Genomic DNA, 24,080 nt, shown 5'->3' on the forward strand with positions numbered 1-24,080 from the left:
ACGAGACTTGGTTAGAAATCTCAAAAAGTTATCGATGGATTCGAATGAGACTTGGTGGGAAATCTCAAAATCTTATGGATGGATTCGGACAAGACTTGGTGGAAAATATCAAAAATTATGGATCGATTCAGACAAGACTTCGTGGAAAATCTCAAAAAGTTATGGATGGATTCGGCAAGACTTGGTGGAAAATATCAAAAAATTATGGATGGATTCGAAGGAGACTTGGTGGAAAATCTCAAAAATTTATGGATGGATTCGACAGACTTGCTGGAAAATCTCAAAAAGTTATGGATGGATTCGGACAAGCCTTGGTGGAAAATCTCAAAAAGTTATGGATCCATTCGGACAAGACTCGGTGGAAAATCTCAAAAGGTTATGGATGGATTCGACAGAGACTTGGTGGAAAATCTGAAAAAGTTATGGATGGATTCAGACAAGACTCGGTGGAAAATATCAAAAAGTTATGGATGGATTCGAACAAGACTTGGTAGAAAATCTCAAAATGTTGTGGATGGATTCGACAGAGACTTGGTGGAAAATGTCAAAAAGTTATGGATGGATTCCGCCAGAATTGGTGAAAAATCTCAAGAAGTTGTGGATGGATTCGGACAAGACTTGGTGGAAAATCTCAAAAAGTTATGGATGGATTCAGACGAGACTTGGTGGGAAATCTCAAAAAGGTATGGATGGATTCGTACGAGACTTGGTGGAAACTCTCAAAAGGTTATGGATGGATTCGGGCGAGACTTTGTGGGAAATCTCAAAAAGGTATGGATGGATTCGGACGAGACTTGGTGGGAAATCTCAAAAAGTTATGGATGGATTCGAATGAGACTCGGTGGAAAATCTCAAAAAGTTATGGATGGATTCGGACGAGACTTGGTGGGAAATCTCAAAAAGGTATGGATGGATTCGGACGAGACTTGGTGGAAACTCTCAAAAGGTTATGGATGGATTCGGGCGAGACTTTGTGGGAAATCTCAAAAAGGTATGGATGGATTCGGACGAGACTTGGTGGGAAATCTCAAAAAGTTATGGATGGATTCGAATGAGACTCGGTGGAAAATCTCAAAAAGTTATGGATGGATTCGGACGAGACTTGGTGGGAAATCTCAAAAAAATAATGGATGGATTCGAATGAGACTCGGTGGAAAATCTCGAAAAGTTATGGATGGATTCGGACGAGACTCGGTGGGAAATATCAAAAAGTTATGGATGGATTCGGACAAGACTTGGTGGAAAATCTCAAAAAGTTATGGATCGATTCGGACGAGACTCGGTGGGAAATATCAAAAAGTTATGGATGGATTCGAACAAGACGGTGGAAAATCTCAAAAAGTTATGGATGGATTCGAACAAGACTAGGTGGAAAATCTCAAAAAGTTATGGATGGATTTGGACGAGACTCGGTGGAAAATATCAAAAAGTTACGGATGGATTCGGACAAGACTTGGTGGAAAATCTCAAAAAGTTATGGATGGATTCGGACAAGACTTGGTGGATGAGCTGCTCTGGCGATAATAACATGGCGATTCCATTTTGATTTAGCTCCGCATCCACATCAGATCTATCAGTCGATACAAATCTGGAGGCTATCTGTTCAGCCTGGCGGAAGTATGCGCACTACCCAGTGCCGTGTTGTAGTTTTGATGCACTTCCTGTACAATGAACTTTTGAAGTTGCAGGAACTTGCATCATCATACTGTGCGGGAGTTATTGCTTTTGCAATTCATTTTTGTGGAATTGTAATTATTTCTTTCCTTTGCTGCAGAGGTGTTCCGATGGTTACAGTTGGCGCGAGGACAAAGAAGACTGTGTTGGTAAGAGTTGTGTGTCGTGCATGGTTGTGTGTAGTTGTGTGTGGTTGTCTGTAATGAATGGTTGTGTGTGGTTGTGTGTAGTGCATGGTTGTGTGTGGTTGTGTGTAGTGCATGGTTGTGTGTGGTTGTGTGTAGTGCACGGTTGTGTGTGGTTGTGTGTAGTGCATGGTTGTGTGTAGTTGTGTGTGGTTGTGTGTAATGCATAGTTGTGTGTGGTTGTGTGTAGTGCATGGTTATGTGTGGTTATGTGTAGTGCATGGTTGTGTGTAGTGCATGGTTGTGTGTGGTTGTGTGTAGTGCATGGTTGTGTGTGGTTGTGTGTAGTGCATGGTTGTGTGTGGTTGTGTGTAGTGCATGGTTGTGTGTGGTTGTGTGTAGTGCATGGTTGTGTGTGGTTGTGTGTAGTGCATGGTTGTGTGTGGTTGTGTGTAGTGCATGGTTGTGTGTGGTTGTGTGTAGTGCATGGTTGTGTGTGGTTGTGTGTGGTTGTGTGTGTAGTGTGTGTAGTGTGTGTGTTGGTCAGAGTTGTGTGTAGTGCATGGTTGTGTGTGGTTGTGTGTAGTTGTGTGTAGTGCATGGTTGTGTGTGGTTGTGTGTAGTTGTTTGTGTTGGTAAGAATTGTGTGTAGTGCATGGTTTTGTGTGTAGTTGTGTGTAATACATAGTTGTGTGTAGTGCATGGTTGTATGTAGTTGTGTGTAGTGCATGTGTTGGTAAGAGTTGTGTTTAGTGTGTGGTTGTATGTAGCTGTGTGTAGTGCATGTGTTTTTATAGTTGTGTGTAGTGCATGGTTGTATGTAGTTGTGTGTAGTGTGTGTGTTGGTAAGATTTGTGTGTAGTGCGTGGTTGTATTTAGTGTGTAGTGCATGGTTGTATTTAGTGTGTAGTGCGTGTGTTGGTAAGAGTTGTGTGTAATGCGTGGTTGTATGTAGTTGTGTGTAGTGCGTGTGTTTGTAAGAGTTGTGTGCTCTGCGTGGTTGTATGTAGTTGTGTGTAGTGCATGTGTTGGTAAGAGTTGTGTGTCATGCGTGGTTGTATGTAGTTGTGTGTAGTGCATGTGTTGGTAAGAGTTGTGTTTAGTGTGTGGTTTTATGTAGTTGTGTGTAGTGTGTGTGTTGGTAAGAGTTGTATGTAGTGCGTGGTTGTATGTAGTTGTGTGTAGTGCGTGTGTTGGTAAAAGTTGTGTGTAGTGCGTGGTTGTATGTAGTTGTGTGTAGTGTGTGTGTTGGTAAGAGTTGTGTGTAGTACATGGTTTTGTGTGTAGTTGTTTGTTGTACATAGTTGTGTGTAGTGCGTGGTTGTGTGTAGTGCATGTGTTGGTAAGGGTTGTGTGTAGTGCATGGTTGCATGTAGTTGTGTGTCGTGCATGGTTGTGTGTAGTTGTGTGCAGTGCATGGTTGTGTGTAGTGTGTATTGCATGATTGTATGTAGTTGTGTGTAGTGCATGTGTTGGTAAGAGTTGTGTGTAGTGCATGTATTGGTAAGAGTTGTGTGTTTTGTGTGTGTTGGTAAGAGTTGTGTGTAGTGCGTGGTTGCATGTAGTTGTGTGTAGTGCGTGTGTTGGTAAGAGTTGTGTGTCGTGCGTGGTTGTATGTAGTTGTGTGTAGTGCATGGTTGTATGTAGTTGTGTGTAGTGTGTGTTGGTAAGAGTTGTGTGTAGTGCATGGTTGTATGTAGTTGTGTGTAGTGCATGTGCTGGTAAGAGTTGTGTGTAGTGCGTAGTTGTATGTAGTTGTGTGTAGTGCATGTGTTGGTAAGAGTTGTGTGTAGTGCATGGTTCTTTGTAGTTGTGTGTAGTGTGTGTGTTGGTAAGAGTTGTGTTTGGTGCATGGTTGTATGTAGTTGTGTGTAGTACGTGTGTTGGTAAGCGTTGTGTGTCGTGCATGTGTTGGTAAGAGTTGTGTGTTGTATGTGTGTTGGTAAGAGTTGTGTGTGTCATGCGTGGTTGTATGTAGTTGTGTGTAGTATGTGTGTTGGTAAGAGTTGTGTGTCGTGCATGGTTGTATGTAGTTGTGTGTAGTGCATGGTTGTATGTAGTTGTGTGTAGTGCGTGTGTGGGTAAGAGTTGTGTGTAGTGCATGGTTGTATGATGTTGTGCATAGTGCATGTGCTGGTAAGAGTTGTGTGTAGTGCATGGTTGTATGTCGTTGTGTGTAGTGCGTGGTTGTATGTAGGTGTGTGTAGTGTGTGTGTTGGTAAGAGCTGTGTGTAGTGCGTGGTTGTATGTAGTTGTGTGTAGTGCATGTGTTGGTAAGCGTTATGTGTAGTGCGTGGTTGTATGTAGTTGTGTGTAGTGCATGTGTTGGTAAGAGTTGTGTGTAGTGTGTGGTTGTATGTAGTTGTGTGTAGTGCGTGTGTTGGTAAGAGTTGTGTGTAGTGCGTGGTTGTATGTAGTTGTGTGTTGGTAAGAGTTGTGTGTAGTGCATGGTTGTGTGTTGTGTGTAGTGCATGTGTTGGTAAGAGTTGTGTGTAGTGCGTGGCTCCTTGCACCAGAAAAGCATCCAAGACTGGGTTGTGCTCTTTTGCCCTGTGGGCCACAGGCATTCCTTTTGTTTGTGCCCCCATGGGCCTTTGTAATTACATGTTTACCCCATGTGTTCCCCTTCTTGAAGCTTCATCTGTCTTTCAAATTGTCCCCTTTTTTTCTTGCTCTTTTTAGATCCCATTTGCCATCGTGTTCACAAACCAAAGCACAGCAAAGTCGTACCCGTCAATGAATGGTAGATACGTTCGTCACATACACCAATACGTCGGACAATGTTGGCCTTTTCAGATCAAAGGAGCTTCATCGTCCATATTATTTACTGAAGCCATACAAAAAGATGACGGTTCAACATGTGTGATAAACATTCTGTTACAGTGGTGGCAAGACAAGCCAACGCAGGTCGACAGGTTAGCTCAGAGGTGGCCATTCTTTTTATGTTAAAGGCTCCAGTCACGGACTATATAGTTCTCATCGATGCCAGGCCTTAAATACAAGAGCTGCATTGATAGAAAAGAGAATTGTCTGATAGACAAAGAGCCATGTCTTTTGATTGTCTGATTATTTGAGATTTGCGAATTGTCTTTGAGAATTGATTTGAGAGAGAGATTTGAAAATTTGAGATTGTCTGAATATAGTTATTGATAGAAAAGAGACATGATCTAATTAGAGCGATCTCGTCTCATTTAAATTTCTGGCCTGACTAAACTTGTCCTTCTGGAGCTTCATAGGCAGGACATCCCATCGAGCGCACCTTGATTTGGAGGGAATTTTCTTCTCGGCTGTTCCTTCATTTAGCGTTCACCTGTGCATGTTGAAGATTCCACGGTACATTTGGAAAAGGCCAGGCCATTGTGTGCCGGCACCACAGTCCGATCCATGGAGGCCACAGCATCGTCGGCGAAGCCTCCATCCCACCCCCAGAAATATTATGCAAATCCACAGCCCAGGTCATGCATACACTGGAATGAATTCCCAAAGCTGTAGTACAAAGTATTGTCTGATATGAGAAAAGGAAGATTCATGCTGTGACAAGCACGAGTCACCTGGGAGTGTTTTGTTATTATTTGTTTAGTAATAATTAGGTTATATTAAAGCGCGGCGTTACGCGCGCTGCTTGCGAGCAAGGAGGAAGCGGACAAGCGGTAACTTATAAGCGTCTTTATTTCAGGAGCTCACTGTAACACTAGCGCGCTCCGGGCTGCGCGCCCCGTGTATATCCTCAGGCCATGCCTACCCCTCGGGCGTGGCCGCCGCCCACTTGGTGCGCGGAATGATGTCACCACGCCAGTGGACTTTCGTGTCCGCCACACGCGCCCCCCCAGAATTCCCGCACACCTGGAGGGCCAGTTTGCGGGGCAGACGGATGACCCGGCCGAAGCGCCCCCTGGCGATCGGCGGCGTCCGGGGTGCAGGGATGCCAGGTGGGATGCCCCTGGCTGCCCCTGGGATGGGTGCAGGACCGGGGGGCGGCGTGGCAGCGGGGCTGGGCGGTGCCGGGGGCCGCCCGCAGGGGGGTGGCCCCGACGCGGGGGTCGGGCCACTGGCGGTGGATGGTCCACGTCGAGGTGGGCCGGCTTGAGGCGGTCTACAGAAACGCGGTCAGGAGTACCGCCAATGTCCAGGGTGAAGTGCTTCGCCCCGGTCTCCAGCACGCGGAAAGGCCCGTCGTACGAGGGCCGCAGTGGTGTCCGGTGGGCATCGTGGCGGACGAAGACGTACTCCGCCGTGCGAAGCTCCGGGGCGACGTGCGTCGGTGGGTGCCCGTGGCATGCCGCTGGCACCGGGGCGAACCTCTGGGTGGTCTCTTGCAGAGCGGAGTGCTGCTGTGCTGCGGACCATGGTGCCATGGAGTCGGGGAGGAACTCGCCCGGCACCCGCAGCGGTTGCCCGAAGACCAACTCCGCCGCGGCTGCGTGCAGGTCCTCCTTGGGCGCAGTCTGGAGGCCCAGCAGGACCCAGGGGAGCCTGTCGACCCAGCTGCCGTCGCGGAGGGTGGCCCGGAGCGCGGCCTTCAATGAGCGGTGAAATCGCTCACACAGGCCGTTAGCCTGGGGGTGGTAGGCCGTGGTTCGGTGCAGCCGGACCCCGAGCCCCTGCGCGACCGCCCCCCAGAGCTCCGAGGTGAACTGGGGGCCGCGGTCAGACGAGATGTCTGAGGGGGCGCCGAACCGGGCGACCCAGGTGGCGATGAAAGCCTGCGCGACGTCCGCCGCCATCGTCGACGCCAAGGGCACGGCCTCCGGCCACCGGGTGGTGCGGTCCACCATGGTGAGGACGTGGGTGAAACCCCATGAGGGGGGCAGAGGTCCCACCAGGTCCACGTGGACATGGTCAAACCGGCGTTCCTGCACCGTGAACGGGGCCAACGGGGCCTGGGTGTGCCGGTGCACCTTGGCACGCTGGCACGCGAGGCACGTCCTGGCCCAGCCGCGGACGGCCTTCCGGAGGCCATGCCAGACGAACCTGTCGGCGATCAAACTTTGGGAGGCCCTTGCGCCCGGGTGGGACAGGTCGTGGATGGCGTCAAACACCTGGCGCTGCCAGCCCACGGGCACGATGGGGTGAGGCCGCCCGAGGGAGACGTCGCACAAGAGGGCTGCGCCTGCGCCGTCGAATGGCACCTCGGTGACGCGGAGGCCCGTGACGGCGGTCCGCAAGGCCTGGACGTCGGGGTCAGCGGCCTGGTCTGCTGCCATCCAGGCATAGTCGATGCCGAGGTGGACTGCGTGGGCGACGGCCCGGGAAAGGCAATCCGCCACCGGGTTGTCCTTCCCCGCGACGTGCCGGATGTCCGTCGTGTACTCGGACACGGCCGAGAGGTGACGCTGCTGCCGGGCCGACCACGGCTCGGTGACCTTGCCCATCGCGAAGATCAGCGGCTTGTGGTCGATGAAGGCCGTGAACGCACGGCCCTCGAGCAGATGGCGGAAGTGCCTGACCGCCAAGTGAAGCCCGAGCAACTCGCGGTCGAAGGTACTGTAACGGCGTTCGGGCAGGCGAAGCTGCCGGCTAAAGAACGCCAGCGGTTGCCAAGCTCCACGCACCCATTGCTCGTGCACTGCGCCCACCGTGTAGTCCGAGGCGTCGGTGGTGAGGGCGATCGGTGCATCAGGCGCCAGGTGTGCGAGCATGGTGGCGTTAGCCAAGGCGAGCTTCGCGCCCGTGAACGCCGTGTCCATCTGCTCGGTCCAGGTAACGTCGCCTTTGCCCGGCTTACCTCGGACAGCTTCGTGCAGGGGGCGCAGGAGCTGGGCGATACGGGGCAGGAACCGATGGTAAAAGTTCACCATGCCCAGGAACTCCTGCAGCCCTCTGATCGTGCGGGGGCGCGGAAAGCCCTTCACCGCCTCCACCTTGGCCGGCAGGGGGACGGCTCCGTGCCTGGTGACACGGTGCCCCAGAAAATCGATTACGGTGACGCCGAACCGGCACTTTGCGGGGTTCACAATCAGGCCATGCTGGCCCAGGCGTTCGAAGAGCGTGCGGAGGTGGCGTAGGTGCTCTTCGCGGGACGCGCTGGCGACGAGGATATCGTCCAGGTAGATGTAGACAAAATCCAAGTTGCGCAGGACGCTGTCCATCAGTCACTGGAACGCCTGAGCCGCATTCTTCAGACTGAAGGGCATCCGCAGGAACTCAAAGAGTCCGAATGGTGTGATGACCACCGTCTTCGGGACGTCCTCCGGCCTGACAGGGACCTGATGGTAGCCACGTATGAGGTCCACCTTTGAGAAGAAGGACATGCCCGCCAAACGGGCGGAAAAGTCCTGAATGTGGGGGACGGGGTAGCGGTCAGGAGTGGTGGCATCATTGAGACAGCGATAGTCCCCACACGGTCGCCATCCCCCGCCAGGCTTCGGCACGATGTGCAGCGGCGACGCCCAAGCACTCTCCGAGCGCCGAACGATGCCGATTCGCTCCAGGGTAGCGAAAGCCGCTTTTGCCACCGCCAGCTTCGTCGGCTCGAGGCGGCGTGCCCGGGCGTAGACCGGTGGCCCGACGGTGGGGATGTGATGGGCCACCCCGTGCTTGACGGCCCCCACCGAGAAGGTGGGCCGCGTGAGGGCCGGGAAGCCGGCGAGGAGGCGGGTGAATGCGTCCGCTGCCGGAAGCGTACAGATCAACGTGGCCGGAACCGAACCGTTCGGCAAGCCGCTTGGCAAGCTGCTCGGTGAGCCGCTCGTTGAGCTGGGCAGCGCACAAGCGAGCGAGCTGAACGTCTCGGCCTGGACAAGACGTCTGCGCTTTACGTCGACCAGGAGCCCATTAGCGCACAGGACGTCCGCGCCAAGCAGTGCCATGGGCACGTCGGCGGTGACGAACGTCCATCGGAAAACCTGCCCTCCGAACCGCAGAGAGAGGCAGCGTTTTCCATACGTACGGATGGGCGTCCCGTTCGCGGCAAGCAGCGCGGGGCCCCCGCCCGCGGCGTGCTTGTCTGACATACTGGCGGGAACGACACTCACCTGCGCTCCCGTGTCGCACAGGTAACGGCGCCCTGATAAGGTGTCCGTTATGAACAGCAGGCTGCTCGAACGGCCAGCGCTCATCGCCACTATTGAGCGCCGGCCCGGGCGTTTCCCGGCCTGTTGAAAGAGCATGGCGGATGACACTGCCGAGCCTCGTGGCCGAACTTGCCGTAGAACCAGCACCAGGTGGTGGAGCTGGAGGAGCGCGACTGGCTCCGCCAGGCCGGTGGAGTTGGCGGGTTTCCCCGCGGTGGCGGTTTTCGCCGCGGCGGTGGGCGGGGCGTGGCGGCGGTCACGAGGTGCGTATCAGCATGCTACGTATGCTGTGTAAGCTGATGCTGTGGATCAGCATCATCAGCAGCATTAGCCTCGAGGTCCGTGACGGCCGCAAAGTACCTGTCCGCCTCAGCTGCCAATGCTCGGGGTTCCGTTAGCACGGTCCCGGCCAACGCGAGGCGAACCTGCGCTGGAAGTTGGCGACGGAAAAGCGCCCAGAATAGAGAACCGGGGGCTTCGTCGCCCAACAGTGACAGCATATGGTCCATTCGGACCGACGGACGCGTGTCGCCGAGCTCGGGGAGATCCAGGAGGCGGTCGGCCCATGCGTCGTCCGTGAGGCCGAACGTGGCTAGGAGTAGCCGCTTGAGTGCCTCGTACTTGTGGCCGTCCGGTGGGTGGCGAAGGACGGACACAACTCGAGCGGCCGTGCCGGGCCCGAGGGAGGCGACGACGTGGCAGTAGCGTGTGTCGTCGCCGGTGAGGCGCCGAAGCTGAAATTGGGCTTCGACTTGGACGAACCAGACTTCGGCCTGGGCCTCCCAAAATTCGGGAAGTTTGATGAAGTTGGCCATGGCAATGGCGTCGTGTGTGGAAGGATCGCTCCGGCAGATCCAACGTCGAGGGTCACCAGTAAAGCGCGGCGTTACGCGCGCTGCTTGCGAGCAAGGAGGAAATGGACAAGCGGTAACTTATAAGCGTCTTTATTTCAGGAGCTCACTGTAACACTAGCGCGCTCCGGGCTGCGCGCCCCGTGTATATCCTCAGGCCACGCCTACCCCTCGGGCGTGGCCGCTGCCCACTTGGTGCGTGGAATGATGTCACCACGCCAGTGGGCTTTCGTGTCCGCCACAATATCTTCTTTTTTTACCTGCAGCACAAGGATGCGTCATTGGTTGATTTCAGGGGTGTGAGGCTGGTGCTGTGACCTCTGAGTTAGGGCAGGAATTTGGAATGTATTCCATGGAACTCGCCTACTCTTCGCGAAAGACGCCATGGGATCTTTATCATCAACCAACTAATTCCGGCAGACTGACCCCAGTTTAACGTCCTCCCAAGGGATGGCAGTTTATTCCTGGGTCCGATTCACACCCAGACTAGACAACTTGGAGGTGAGTGTGTGTACCTCTCGGCTTGGAGGTGAGTGTGTGTACCTCTCGGCTTGGAGGTGAGTGTGTGTACCTCTCGGCTTGGAGGTGAGTGTGGGTACCTCTCGGCTTGGAGGTGAGTGTGGGTACCTCTCGGCTTGGAGGTGAGTGTGCGTAACTCTCGGCTTGGAGGTGAGTGTGCGTACCTCTCGGCTTGGAGGTGAGTGTGCGTACCTCTCGGCTTGGAGGTGAGTGTGCATACCTCTCGGCTTGGAGGTGAGTGTGCGTACCTCTTGGCTTGGAGGTGAGTGTGCGTACCTCGGCTTGGAGGTGAGTGTGCGTACCTCTCGGCTTGGAGGAGAGTGTGCGTACCTCTCGGCTTGGAGGTGAGTGTGCGTACCTCTCGGCTTGGAGGTGAGTGTGCGTACCTCTCGGCTTGGAGGTGAGTGTGCGTACCTCTCGGCTTGGGGGTGAGTGTGCGTATCTCTCGGCTTGGAGGTGAGTGTGCTTACCTCTCGGCTTGGAGGTGAGTGTGCGTACCTCTCGGCTTGGAGGTGAGTGTGCGTACCTCTCGGCTTGGAGGTGAGTGTGCGTACCTCTCGGCTTGGAGGTGAGTGTGCGTACCTCTCGGCTTGGAGGTGAGTGTGCGTACCTCTCGGCTTGGAGGTGAGTGTGTGTACCTCTCGGCTTGGAGGTGAGTGTGCGTACCTCTCGGCTTGGAGGTGAGTGTGTGTACCTCTCGGCTTGGAGGTGAGTGTGTGTACCTCTCGGCTTGGAGGAGAGTGTGTGTACCTCTCGGCTTGGAGTTGAGTGTGCGTACTGTGGAAGAATTTTGTGTATGACTCACAGGACTCCAATGACCGCACACAGGTTTACAAAAGGTCTGGTTTATTAACTGTATTTACTTCATTCCAATTACCAAAATGATACCGCATAATATAATGGATCAGGTTAACTCTTTTCGCTGGTCCTTCTCGTTCATCCGACACTCCCGTTCGGTCAGCGCTTCACGTAGCAAGTACTGTCGACTCCACGTTTGCTCTAGTTTATATGGACGAACTGGACTTAATCCTCTGTCCGCTGAAACGTTAATCCTTTCTCCGCTGATGCCCCGAGGTCATGCATTGCACCAAGTCCTGGCATCAACTCGCTCCCCTCCTGCTGTGATTTCCATTTACACAGTAGGAGGGTGCTCTAGCCTGGGGCCTTGACCAGGTGTTTCAAGAGATTATCATGTTCATGCACATTCTGCTTCGTTACCAGATTTAATCAATGAGTTACCAGGGCCAATCAATACGTTACACTGAGTTACACTTCCACAATTCCCTCATCTTTTTGTTTTTGTTTATATTAACCATTAATCTAAACATCAATATAAGTAAACAATCAATCACTACTAGTAAACATCATTACAAGTATAAGTAAATAATCAATCACTTTGGTAATCAAATTCCCTTCGGCATACACCGTCATCCTGCAAGAATCACAAAACATTTCGTTGGTCATTGATTTCTTCCATATTGTTCGATCTATTGCATTTGCATCACAAATATATTTTCAAAACAACACTTCACCATCACCAAGATACAACAATTTCACTTCATTTTCAAGTTTTGTAAAGCATCTGCACCATCTGGCAAAAAACGTTTGCCTCCACACAAATGTTGACTTTGTTTGAAAGGAAGGGCTGATCACTTGTGTTTGAATCCAGGTATGAAACATTTTCTCCTAATGTCTTCATAGCTCCTGCACTACTTCGTGTAGGATTTCGCTGTTGTGGTAACACTGCGGAGTCATAGACTGACCCTTCTCTCCATGTAGCATTCTTGCCACTTTTTTGCTGTGAACCATAATGATTCCTTGAACAAGGCCTTCACCCAGTTGTAGTCGACTTGCCTCCTCCCTCATTGTGAGTGGGCAGCAAGTATTGGTGTGACGTTGATTGGCCAGCAAGATGTGGAACAGGGATGCCGGATGCATCCACACTGATGTTGGGACCATGGTGTTCAGGTCATTCATGGTCCTTACCAGGAGCAACCAGCAGAATCGTGCACAGCTGTTGTGACAAGGGCACAGCCGTTTTTTGCAGCTCCATGCTGGTTCCCCGGACGTTGGTGAAGTAATAACATATGTCCCCGCATTTCACAGAGGTTGCAGGTAAAATGTCGTTGTCCTGCAACTTCTGATGTGGTGAATGTTCGAAGTCTTCGAACAAGAGTAAGTGATCGCCTTTCTTTCATATGTTGCAGTGTGATCCAGGCAAATGGTCACATAAATTTCCTTGGTGAAGGTAAGCATTCATCTCCAAGTTACACGGGAGAATGTCTTCATCATTCTTTGAGAAAGAGGGTGTATGCCACGATTAACTTCATTTTTTTAGCCACAAATTTTCTTTCTCGAACTTCTTCCCAATTCCGTTAGCAATCCCTCCAAAATGTGATCTCGTCTTATCCTTATGCTCAGTCATATCTGAATCTGCTTTCCGCACACACTGAATCAGATAGGGTACATCTTACCATGAAATCAGCATAATCATGTATATCTTCCGACAGTTTCACATTCAACAATTTGTTGTTTTTCCTTAACACAAAAAGTTATATTCATTTATATGCGTCACACAAATAATATTCAATCAGGTATGTATTTTATTACTAAACTAAGAATAGCATTGTATATGATTACAATCACAAACGGGAATACCTAATTCCCAACAACAATTTTCCCAAACCAACAAATTAAGCATAATGTATTATTACCATAATTCCTCTCCACTTTTTCTTTTCCCTCTTTTTTCCTAACAGTGTGTCACTCGTGGTGATATGAGTTCATTGATATTGTAATTGACACAACTCATAACATTGTCGTTATGCCATTATCTTAATTCTACTGTTTATGTCGCCATAAAAGTCTTCCTTTTCTGGTTCCACATTTCTTTCCTCATTTGTCACTTCATGCGTTATCATCGTGTTGTTGGTTACCTTATTCAAACACACCGTCACTAAGGCTTTCAAGCAAGCCACCACTAAAACAATTGCCAATATAACTACTAAACCAACAAACAAGTCTGCTACTCCTTGTATATATTCATACCTATGACATAGTTATATGTCGATGACATTTAACATTATATACCAAACTAACAAGCTTCCTAAAAGGTAAATAAAGAAAATCCCTTAATATGTAACATAATCAGATTATTTGTCTTACCCTGATCCCCCTATCTCCCGGGGTTGAACTCAATCCCCTGATCATGAGTGTAGTTGTGATACATTTTTTTTCACTCATGCTGTATTAATATCAGCAGGTAATTGTATGTCATGTAGGCAAATAAATGTCACTATTCCAAGTAGGAATATCACATGTTGAAAATGTAATGTTTATCAATGCAAGGGGTGTTAAAATGTAATTCAAATGACTGTAAATCACGACTATCATTTTTCTACCACTGAATGTTCTGCTGGGCTGCTAGGTGCAGCCTCATTTTCTGTGGGATCGTCCACCTTAGCCCCATGTGCTTGTTTGCAATGAGGGGCATGAATCCAACTTTCTATTTTGGGTCCATATTTGTTTCTATTCTTATCAATCTCCTATGGTTTATCAATTCGTTCCAAGATACCGCAACCAAAGGTTTTAACCAAAGCTCTACCAAACTATTTCCAATTTGAACAAAAATGCCAGTGAAACAATGATTCGAAGGATTAACTTCAAGGGGTCAATAAATTTATTCTATAGCCAGATCTAATTTTCCCATCCAATAGTTTGCCTTGCCACATGTCATATTATAACACCTTAATAAACCTTCGAAAAAATGTTTCCCATCTCAACAAATTTCCTTTTTTTACAAATAGCCATGTGTAACTTACGTATTTAACTACAATTTCCTCTCAATTTGTTTGGCCTAACTGGCCGCAAAAGTGGCTGCCAGCATGCAGTACCGTTTTTTTTATCTACCAAGGAAGTGTTCCACACAAGACCTCTACCAAAATGTTGTTTGTAAAAAACAAATCTGGGATTTCTGATTACATGGATGCACACTCTCAGGACATTTTCAGGCTGCTGTTAACAATCCACTACGATGACTTAATTCCTTTACCCACAATCAAATAATTAGTACAAATTGAGGATATTATCCCTATCACATTCTTTTATAGATTCATTATGTTGGATCTAATTTTTCCCAATAATTTTCCACTGCTGTAAGGCGGAACAATAGCTCTCATAAGTCTTAGTAATATCGTACTTAATTTGCCCAGCAGAGAATAATTTATTTACTATCCTTTCTCATCTGTTAACCAGTGACTTTGTTTAAACTCCAGAACTGAAAACCCACAATAGTTCAAACCAGCAAAATTTTCTTTACTATTGTCCCATATCATCTATGCCTAAAACACATCCATACATACAGCACAATTTATATGCTGATAAAATTCAAGTTTATATATATAAAATCCATGAGCAGAGTATTCTGGGAAGTCAGTGTACCTCTCCCAAATTTGGATGATTTTGTACTTCCTCATTTCCTTTTATGAAGCTCATATCCATAAATAGATGTTATTCTCATATACATTCTATCAAAAATGGAATCCCAAAATTACTCACAATTTTACTATTAATTAATGGCTGCTCATAACCCAGCACATCAAATTTTTATATTCCATTTCCCTTGACAAAAGAGATAATGTTCATAATCAAATTATATTTCTATTTTATTTTACGGATTCTCTGGATATTCAATCCCATCCACATATCCCAATCCCATCCACATATAACTATCCATTTCCAGACAGGCACACTGTCGGTGTCAACAATCTTGTAAGATTGATACACAAAAACACACACACACATGCATTATGCATATTTGTTTGCGTTGGAACCATTATTTACAGATCAGATGGGTGTCAATTTTATTTCAATTTCATAAAATTTGTCAATCAAATTCAAAATGCTTATAGACAAATAAACCAAAAGTCCATTCTTAGAAAACCCTTATGATGTCACATTGAAATTACCCTTTCTGCCTTCACAATAATCTATCCAAATTTTGACTACACACCCATTTGCATGTCAGTCGACCATTGACCTATCAATCGTGCGGAACAATAGTCCGAAATTCCCACCTGATCATCATGTGACTCTTGTTACTTGGTTTGCCAAAAAATTGCAACGCAATTGTTCCAAACTTTGTAAATTTAAAATTGCTGTGCCCAAAATAGAAGATCCAATTTTGGCATTTGATCAATTAATTATTAATTTGTTAACAAGCAAAAAGAAAAAATGAATCATTCTTGCTCTGAAAACTTTTCAGACACAAGAATCATCGACAGTTATTCATGTTTGTCCAGTAATCGAATCTGTTGAGGCCAATCATCATTTGGGATTTGCAGCAATGAAGGCCTAATCATTGTCTGAGGTACCGGTAAGCACTGGTACCCTTGATCTTGGTTTGCCCCATGACCTTGTCTTCCTGTTGACATACGGACATCTTCTTCTCCAATGTCCCATCTTTCCACACTCGAAACACCGGTTTCTGTCGTTGTCTGATCTGTGCACCTGTGCACTTGTATTGCTGGGCTGCATCTCTACATCCCTGAGTTGCCACTGCAATCTCTCGTTATCTCCTGAAACACGAAAAAATTCTCTGTACCGTCCTTTTTGGGGAGACAACTGGAAATCAGATGGGACAACTGTGACTTTCATTCCTAATTTCGAGGGCAGTTGTGCATTTGTCTCCTCCACTGTATCCTGTATCCTTTTTATTTTAAGTTCTAGTTCCGTTATCCGTTCTTGCTGTTCCCGTTGTCTGGATTCACCATCCCAAAGATGGAATGCAAGCCAGTCTACCGTTAGATTCTGTCTCTTCCTGGCTTTCAATCTTTGTTCCAATCTTTCCAATCGACTTCGCTCAAATGTACCATCTCTTGGAAACTCCTCATCATGTCCCTTTGTCCACAAATACCAATTCTCGACCTGCCTTATAGCTTCTGCACCATAACGGTCGTACATATGATGTGTACAAGTACCTTTTTGTGGAATCTCTGGTTGTCCTTGTGTATTCTTGCAGGCTCCATTTCCCATTCTGCCTTTTATCAAAGTAGCGTTGGATGTGTTGTCGTTTGTTCCTCTAAAGCTTCACTCGTACCTCCAGGAAGGGTCTCTCCACCTGTTCGCACGGTGATTTCCAGAGAATCTCCCTCAGCCGTGGCTTTTGCACAATCCAATCTCACAGATCAGTATTTGCAGATGAGCCGGAGGGTCAGTATGAAATGGGTGAATCCTCAGGTGTCCGCTCTGTTGACGGGGAAATCACACAATGGTAACCGCACATATATATCTGTATATAAACTCACCACCTTGCTCAATATTCCCAGGTTGTCTCCACATTGTTAATATCACGCAAAGATATCAAAGCTTCTTTCTTGAGACCGCATTTTCATCAATCAAACAATCAATATATTCAATTCAATTTATTCAGTTAAATTTATTCTATTAAATTCAATCAATTAGATTCAATCTCAATTAATTCATCAATATTCATCAATAAATTAAATTAATCATTCTGGATGACTCCTTGCATAAGCCCTTTCCCCAATGATGTCAGGACAGGTCCCTCCATTGACCGTCACCTCTGGTTCATACCTCATGTTAATTGATGAATCACCGTCCTGTCCTAGGGTCATATCTGACATATTTCCCCATTTTGCCTGGTCTCCACAAATTTTCTTTGCAACCACTAAAGGCAACTCATCCTTCATTCGTGAGACAGCCAAAATGGATGGCAGATATTAAAGTTCATTGGGAAAAATATCTCATCATTTTTCTTTTAATAGTATCCAAAATCTCTTGGCAATATAAATTTCGTAAAACTCCTGAAATAAGACTGTAAAATTTCTTCAATCATGCTAAATTTTGAAACTCCATCGCTTGTAATACCCAATTTATCCCATAGGGCTTGAAAGTTCTTTCCCAAGTTCATGCAGCATTCTGCATTTGAACCCTATGATATCATTCATAATAATCATCATGATTTTATAGTCATGGTCCTATCATAATCATCTATTTAAAACGAACATTTCCTTTATCACCACAGCTATGTGGTATAATCAACAATAGAATAAAACTGTACATAGCAACAGGCTACCTCATGGCCACTTAGTATACCTATTGACAATAAGTCATTACAATATCGAATAATCATTGAACAATTCAAAAATCGCTTCCCCTGCTCCAGCCGCAGCATCCGTGATATTTGTTTGCTCATTCACTATTCCTGATTCGTCATCAAGGATCTCCATCATCACACAGCGTACTTAATTCCGCATTCTAATGAGAATTCAACAGGATTTTACGACTCAAAGGAAAAGAACGAGCAGACCTTTTGCAGGATGATCGTTACAAAAATCGTTACATATATTAAAGTATTTATGATGTCGACAAATCATATCTTAATTCTTACAAGATTTTGGTTCTTTGAATAAATCACAGCACCGGGAGAACCAGCTCCAAAAATGGATCTTTGTGTTTATTCAGCACCCTAGTAATTGGTTCTTTGTGTACTAATTACACAGCACCCAGGCCCCGCTCATATGGATCTTTGTGCAGCGCTACACAGCACCTGAGCAAAAAGGGGTTTCATCTACATTTTCCCTATCTGGTGTACCATCCGTGATATTTGTCTGCTCATTCACTATTCCTGATTCGTCATCAAGGATCTCCATCATCACACAGCGTACTTAATTCCGCTTTTTAATGAGAGTTCAACAGGAATTTACGACTCAAAGGAAAAGAACGAGCAGACCTTTTGCAGGACGATAACTGGAATTAGTCGTGAAAATATATCCAAATACACAAAAATACACACCCACACAAATAAACAACATTTATTCCGTTTAACAGAACAAACATTTCCTCTATCATGACATGCATGTCTTCAAAATTATATGCCCAAGAGAAAAAGTAAAATTAATTAAAACTGCGGGCAGTGATAATCCGGGGACCATACCGCTCCATCCTGATTGGACGGGTGCGTGCTAGAGTCGTTAATAACGACAGTCCAGATCCGATTGTTCAAAATTTTAACTCAATCGATCGAAAAATGAACGCAGGGATGCATTTTAAAGGTGCAGTGGCACTAACTGAGTTGCCACGAATATGGCCACGAAATTGCCAATATGGCCATCACAAAATATTTTCCTTAATCAATTGGCTCATAGCATAACCAATCTGTAAGTATTTCATCCGAAGATGTATTTCTGAGGACTTTTAATTAAATAAGTCATTTATAAATCAACGAGTTAATTTATTAAATGATTAATCAATAAATTAATATTTTCCTTGACAGCCACATCCCTTGGTCAGTGTTATGTCCAAATATCAGCTTCCTTACTCAAAAGGTGCCTGAGTTAATGTAATGTAATTACTGTAATAAGATTACTGCAATTACTGTAATGATTACTGTAATTACTGTAATTACCGGAACTGTAATTACTGTAATTACCTCAGGTAATTACTGTAATGTAATTACTGTAATTTAATAAGAAATGTAATTAATTAAATGAGTACTTCATTAATCGCTCATAATTAAATAACTCGTGAATTCTTATCCGGTTTATTTAACATTTGAGTGTCCCCAAAACGTTGGAGCAAAACGTTGCAACAACGAAAGTGAAACGTTGTAGCGACGTTGTGGAAACGTTAGCACAACCCAACATTTGAATGTTCCCAAAACGTTGGAGCAAAACGTTGCAACAACGAAAGTAAAACGTTGTAGCGACGTTGTGGAAACGTTAGCAAAACCCAACATTTAAATGTTCACAAAACGTTGGAGCAAAACGTTGCAACAACGAAAGTGAAACGTTGTGGCGACGTTGTGGAAACGTCAGCAAAACCCAACATTTAAATGTTCACAAAACGTTGGAGCAAAACGTTGCAACAACGAAAGTGAAACGTTGTGGCGACGTTGTGGAAACGTCAGCAAAACCCAACATTTAAATGTTCACAAAACGTTGGAGCAAAACGTTGCAACAACGAAAGTGAAACGTTGTGGCGACGTTGTGGAAACGTCAGCAAAACCCAACATTTAAATGTTCACAAAACGTTGGAGCAAAACGTTGCAACAACGAAAGTGAAACGTTGTGGCGACGTTGTGGAAACGTCAGCAAAACCCAACATTTAAATGTTCACAAAACGTTGGAGCAAAACGTTGCAACAACGAAAGTGAAACGTTGTGGCGACGTTGTGGAAACGTCAGCAAAACCCAACATTTAAATGTTCACAAAACGTTGGAGCAAAACGTTGCAACAACGAAAGTGAAACGTTGTGGCGACGTTGTGGAAACGTCAGCAAAACCCAACATTTAAATGTTCACAAAACGTTGGAGCAAAACGTTGCAACAACGAAAGTGAAACGTTGTGGCGACGTTGTGGAAACGTCAGCAAAACCCAACATTTAAATGTTCCCAATTTATCCCATTAAAATCCCATTAAATCCTATTAAAATTCTCATTTAATAGCAATCCCAATAATTCCGACCATAATTGAAATAAACAACGTCAGAACTTCAACAAAGATATGCAACATCTTGGTTGGTCAACGTCTTTATACTCATTTTGCTTGTCTGTCTACTTTTATTTCCTGGTAACACCTGAATACTTTCGTTTCCTAGTAACACCTAGTTTCCTTGTTACCTCTACCTATGATTTAATAACACTTTCCACAGTTAGACCCATCAAAATTTTTTTCTAATAATCCTAAATTATTCACCTTCATCCGTTTTTCCACAAAATTACATGTGAAAAATGGAGATTTCATCAGTACTTGAAGGTGTAAAAATTTGACTTTGAAATTTTAAATCAACAAGCATTCTGATATGTGCCTAAACTATCTACAACTATTCTGCCATATTTTATTTGGAAGTCTTTTGCTGTCAGAACACAATTTGTCTGCTGTCAAAGGTTAAAGTTTGGCCTCTGTGACTCCTCAGCTAATGGTTACTTTTTTTTTTTTTTTTTTTTTTTTTACAAAAACAAATATCTTTTATATTTATCCCATTAAAATCCCATTACAATCCTATTAAAATCCTATTAAAATTCTCATTTAATAGCAATCCCAATAATTCCATCACTCAATTTTACCTTGCATCCTTACATTACATTACAACTCCAATTCATTCTTCAAGTCACAACCCAGAGTGACTTGAGAACTATACCCAGAGTTCTATACTACTAGGGCATGCCCGTACTATATATATATCTAAAATTATATCCCCCCCCTCTATTTACATGAAATGGTTTGGTTCATGAAATGTTTTGGTCCATTCGCAACGCCAAAGCGAACGGCGACAGAACCCTCGCCATTAATATCTATTGTAAGCGTGCCAAATCAATAAGTATCAATTTTTTCTATGAGCCTCGACCAGAGAGTGGTTGCTACTCACAAAACACTCGTCGCTAGCTGTTCCATTGTCTGCCGATTCCCACTCTGCTGTTTTTGTCTCATAATCTCCAAACAAGAACAGTACACATTTCCTGTAATTATCTCTCATAATCAGGATAAATTTGGAACAGCCCTTAAACTAACATCAAGCAGATCAATTTTTATATTTAGGTTGAGGTTTCACACAAACTGGTTAACTAAATAATACAGAATTATTATTATTATTATATCTCCGCCTTGGTGACCAGTTTATGTTTTGTATCCCACTGATAGGCCGGATCTGGATTCGGACCTGAACCAAAATCCAATCATTTCGTCGTGTAGTGATGGACCTGGACAAAATTTTATGCAATTTTTTTTTTCCCCATCGCCATCTTTCATCATAATTCTGGACCGGCATGAGGGGGGGTTGTCTGTCATGAATTTATTTGTTGATCGAACGAGGTTTAATTTGTCTAAATCCGACCAGTCGTTTCCAAAGATATAAGCCTTTTTGTTGCAATACCATAAATTGGAATGAGGTAAAATATATATATATAAATATAATTCCCTTTCCCGGTTCCCTGTCGCTCGCCGAGCGCCGAGTGCTTTGAACAAGTGCAAAAAAGAAGTACTTTATACGTGTCGTGTGCGGGTGGGTAAACGAGTGTACCGGCCTTACACGTCCTGGAAGCAAGTGGTCGCAAGGTGCACACTTGCTCCGTTTGCTTCCAGGTCACAGTAAGGCCCTTTAATAACCAGCGCAAAAATACGTATTTACAGAAATCATTTAGAAAAAAAAACGAATAAATTGCTACAGTCGTTTATCGAAATCCCATTCGTGATGGCTCACGCCACCTATATCGCGGCATCGGTGCGCAAAGAAGCCCCAGACCACCTGCTCCCCCATGTATGTACACATAACTTCCAAGTTCGTAAATCATATTGGACAAAACAAGACACACTCACCTTTTACTTGCTTGTACAATTGATCTCAGCGGTGCCTCCAGATTGTGGAAGAATTTTGTGTATGACTCACAGGACTCCAATGACCGCACACAGGTTTACAAAAGGTCTGGTTTATTAACTGTATTTACTTCATTCCAATTACCAAAATGATACCGCATAATATAATGGATCAGGTTAACTCTTTTCGCTGGTCCTTCTCGTTCATCCGACACTCCCGTTCGGTCAGCGCTTCACGTAGCAAGTACTGTCGACTCCACGTTTGCTCTAGTTTATATGGACGAACTGGACTTAATCCTCTGTCCGCTGAAACGTTAATCCTTTCTCCGCTGATGCCCCGAGGTCATGCATTGCACCAAGTCCTGGCATCAACTCGCTCCCCTCCTGCTGTGATTTCCATTTACACAGTAGGAGGGTGCTCTAGCCTGGGGCCTTGACCAGGTGTTTCAAGAGATTATCATGTTCATGCACATTCTGCTTCGTGACCAGATTTAATCAATGAGTTACCAGGGCCAATCAATACGTTACACTGAGTTACACTTCCACAGTACCTCTCGGCTTGGAGGTGAGTGTGCGTACCTCTCGGCTTGGAGGTGAGTGTGCATACATCTCGGCCTCTCGGCTTGGAGGTGAGTATGTGTACCTCTTGGCTTGGAGGTGAGTGTGTGTACCTCTCGGCTTGGAGGTGAGTGTGTGTACCTCTCGGCTTGGAGGAGAGTGTGTGTACCTCTCGGCTTGGAGGTGAGTGTGCGTACCTCTCGGCTTGGAGGTGAGTGTGCGTACCTCTCGGCTTGGAGGTGAGTGTGCATACATCTCGGCCTCTCGGCTTGGAGGTGAGTGTGTGTACCTCTCGGCTTGGAGGTGAGTGTGTGTACCTCTCGGCTTGGAGGTGAGTGTGTGTACCTCTCGGCTTGGAGGTGAGTGTGTGTACCTCTCGGCTTGGAGGTGAGTGTGTGTACCTCTCGGCTTGGAGGTGAGTGTGTGTACCTCTCGGCTTGGAGGTGAGTGTGTGTACCTCTCGGCTTGGAGGTGAGTGTGTGTACCTCTCGGCTTGGAAGTGAGTGTGTGTACCTCTCGGCTTGGAGGTGAGTGTGTGTACCTCTCGGCTTGAAGGTGAGTGTGTGTACGTCTCGGCTTGGAGGTGAGTGTGTGTACCTCTCGGCTTGGAGGTGAGTGTGTGTACCTCTCGGCTTGGAGGTGAGTGTGCGTACATCTCGGCCTCTCGGCCATCCTGCCAGCCTAAGATAAAAATAAGAAGAGTCATAATCCTTTCAAGAGACGGACAAACATAACACGATCTGCCTGCCAGAAACTGAGCTTTTAGACATGTACCTGAACCTGAGTTTTTAGAGATATGAACACATCACCTTTCTTCATCCTTTCATATGATTGGTTAATACCGGTACACACATTATGCTCACGATAGGCAAACTCTGTGCAGTCGATTTGTATTAGCCTTTATTTTATTTCTACTTTAAATGTTTTCAAACTTCCCCTTTGTGCTTTTAAACCTGCCTGTTCTTCATTGTACCTTTGTCAATAAAATATTTTATGGTTTCAATATAAAACTGGTTCTCATAAACGAAATTTAAACTTTAACAAATTCCCATGACCAAGGCACACTGACCCTTTTTGGGTGGTGCTCAAAGTTTTTTGGGAGATATCGTCTCTCTCTGTCTCTGGTCGGGTAAGAACATGCTCCCATCAACATACCTCTTTTGGCCCATGTCTCCCCTTTCCTCTTGTCCACAAGATATTAACGAATGTGAAACCATCGCCGAACCGTGCAAGGGACGCTTGAAGTGTATTAATCACTTCGGCGGATACTTGTGTCTGGTGTACTCTGCCGTTGTCTCCACCAGCGTTCCCAACCAAGAAGCACATCCCATGCCTCCATCTCCACTGACGGAGCCTCCGCCACCCGCTTTGGCACAGCTGGACTGCCCGATGGGCAGTGTCTTTCACAACGGAGCCTGCATGGGTGCGTAGGACACAACTTTATGTCAAACTTCATAGTGTTATAACAATCATGTGATTGAGAAAAACACATAAAATGTCATTTCCCCCGTGGTTTTAGTAATTTTGCTGTATGGAGTTAAAGGTCGCCAGTCGGCCATCCTTGGTCAGATTACAAAACAAAATCGTCTGCATATGTATACTCGTGTTTATTGTCTTTTTGCCAAGTTTGAACAAAATCGGTCCATGCATGTTGAGAAATGGTTGGGGACATGTTTTAGGTAACAAAATGGCCACCAGCCGGCCATCTTGGATCTGATCTCGAAACAAAGTGACATGTATATTTAAGACATCATTCTTTATCTGTGAGCCAAGTTTGAACAATATCGGTAAATGCATGTCCAATAAATGGTTGAGGACATGTTGAACATTAGCTTTTTGACAACTAAAATGGCCACCAGTCGGCCATCTTTAATCGCATCGCCAAACAAAATTATGTGCATATTTATAGCAGCATGTACTGCTTTTGTGCCATGTATGAACAAAATTGGTCCATACATATCCGAGATATGGTTGTGGACGGATGCACGCTTGGACAGACGGACGAAC

General features: G+C 46.0%; 1 protein-coding gene across 2 annotated transcripts in view; it reads left to right on the forward strand.

The window, feature by feature from the left end:
• LOC137436346 (fibulin-5) overlaps window positions 1-24,080 on the forward strand; it is a 158,577-nt gene that overhangs the window by 10,086 nt on the left and 124,411 nt on the right. For both annotated transcript variants that reach the window (XM_068130036.2, XM_068130038.2), the window contains exons 2-3: window positions 1,775-1,823; window positions 23,269-23,496. In XM_068130036.2, the coding sequence (XP_067986137.2) occupies window positions 1,775-1,823; window positions 23,269-23,496 (277 nt within the window). The remainder of the gene's footprint in view (window positions 1-1,774; window positions 1,824-23,268; window positions 23,497-24,080) is intronic.

This window comes from Myxine glutinosa, chromosome 11 (genome assembly GCF_964187855.1).
Source record: "Myxine glutinosa chromosome 11, kmMyxGlut1.1, whole genome shotgun sequence".
Taxonomy (NCBI): domain Eukaryota; kingdom Metazoa; phylum Chordata; class Myxini; order Myxiniformes; family Myxinidae; genus Myxine; species Myxine glutinosa.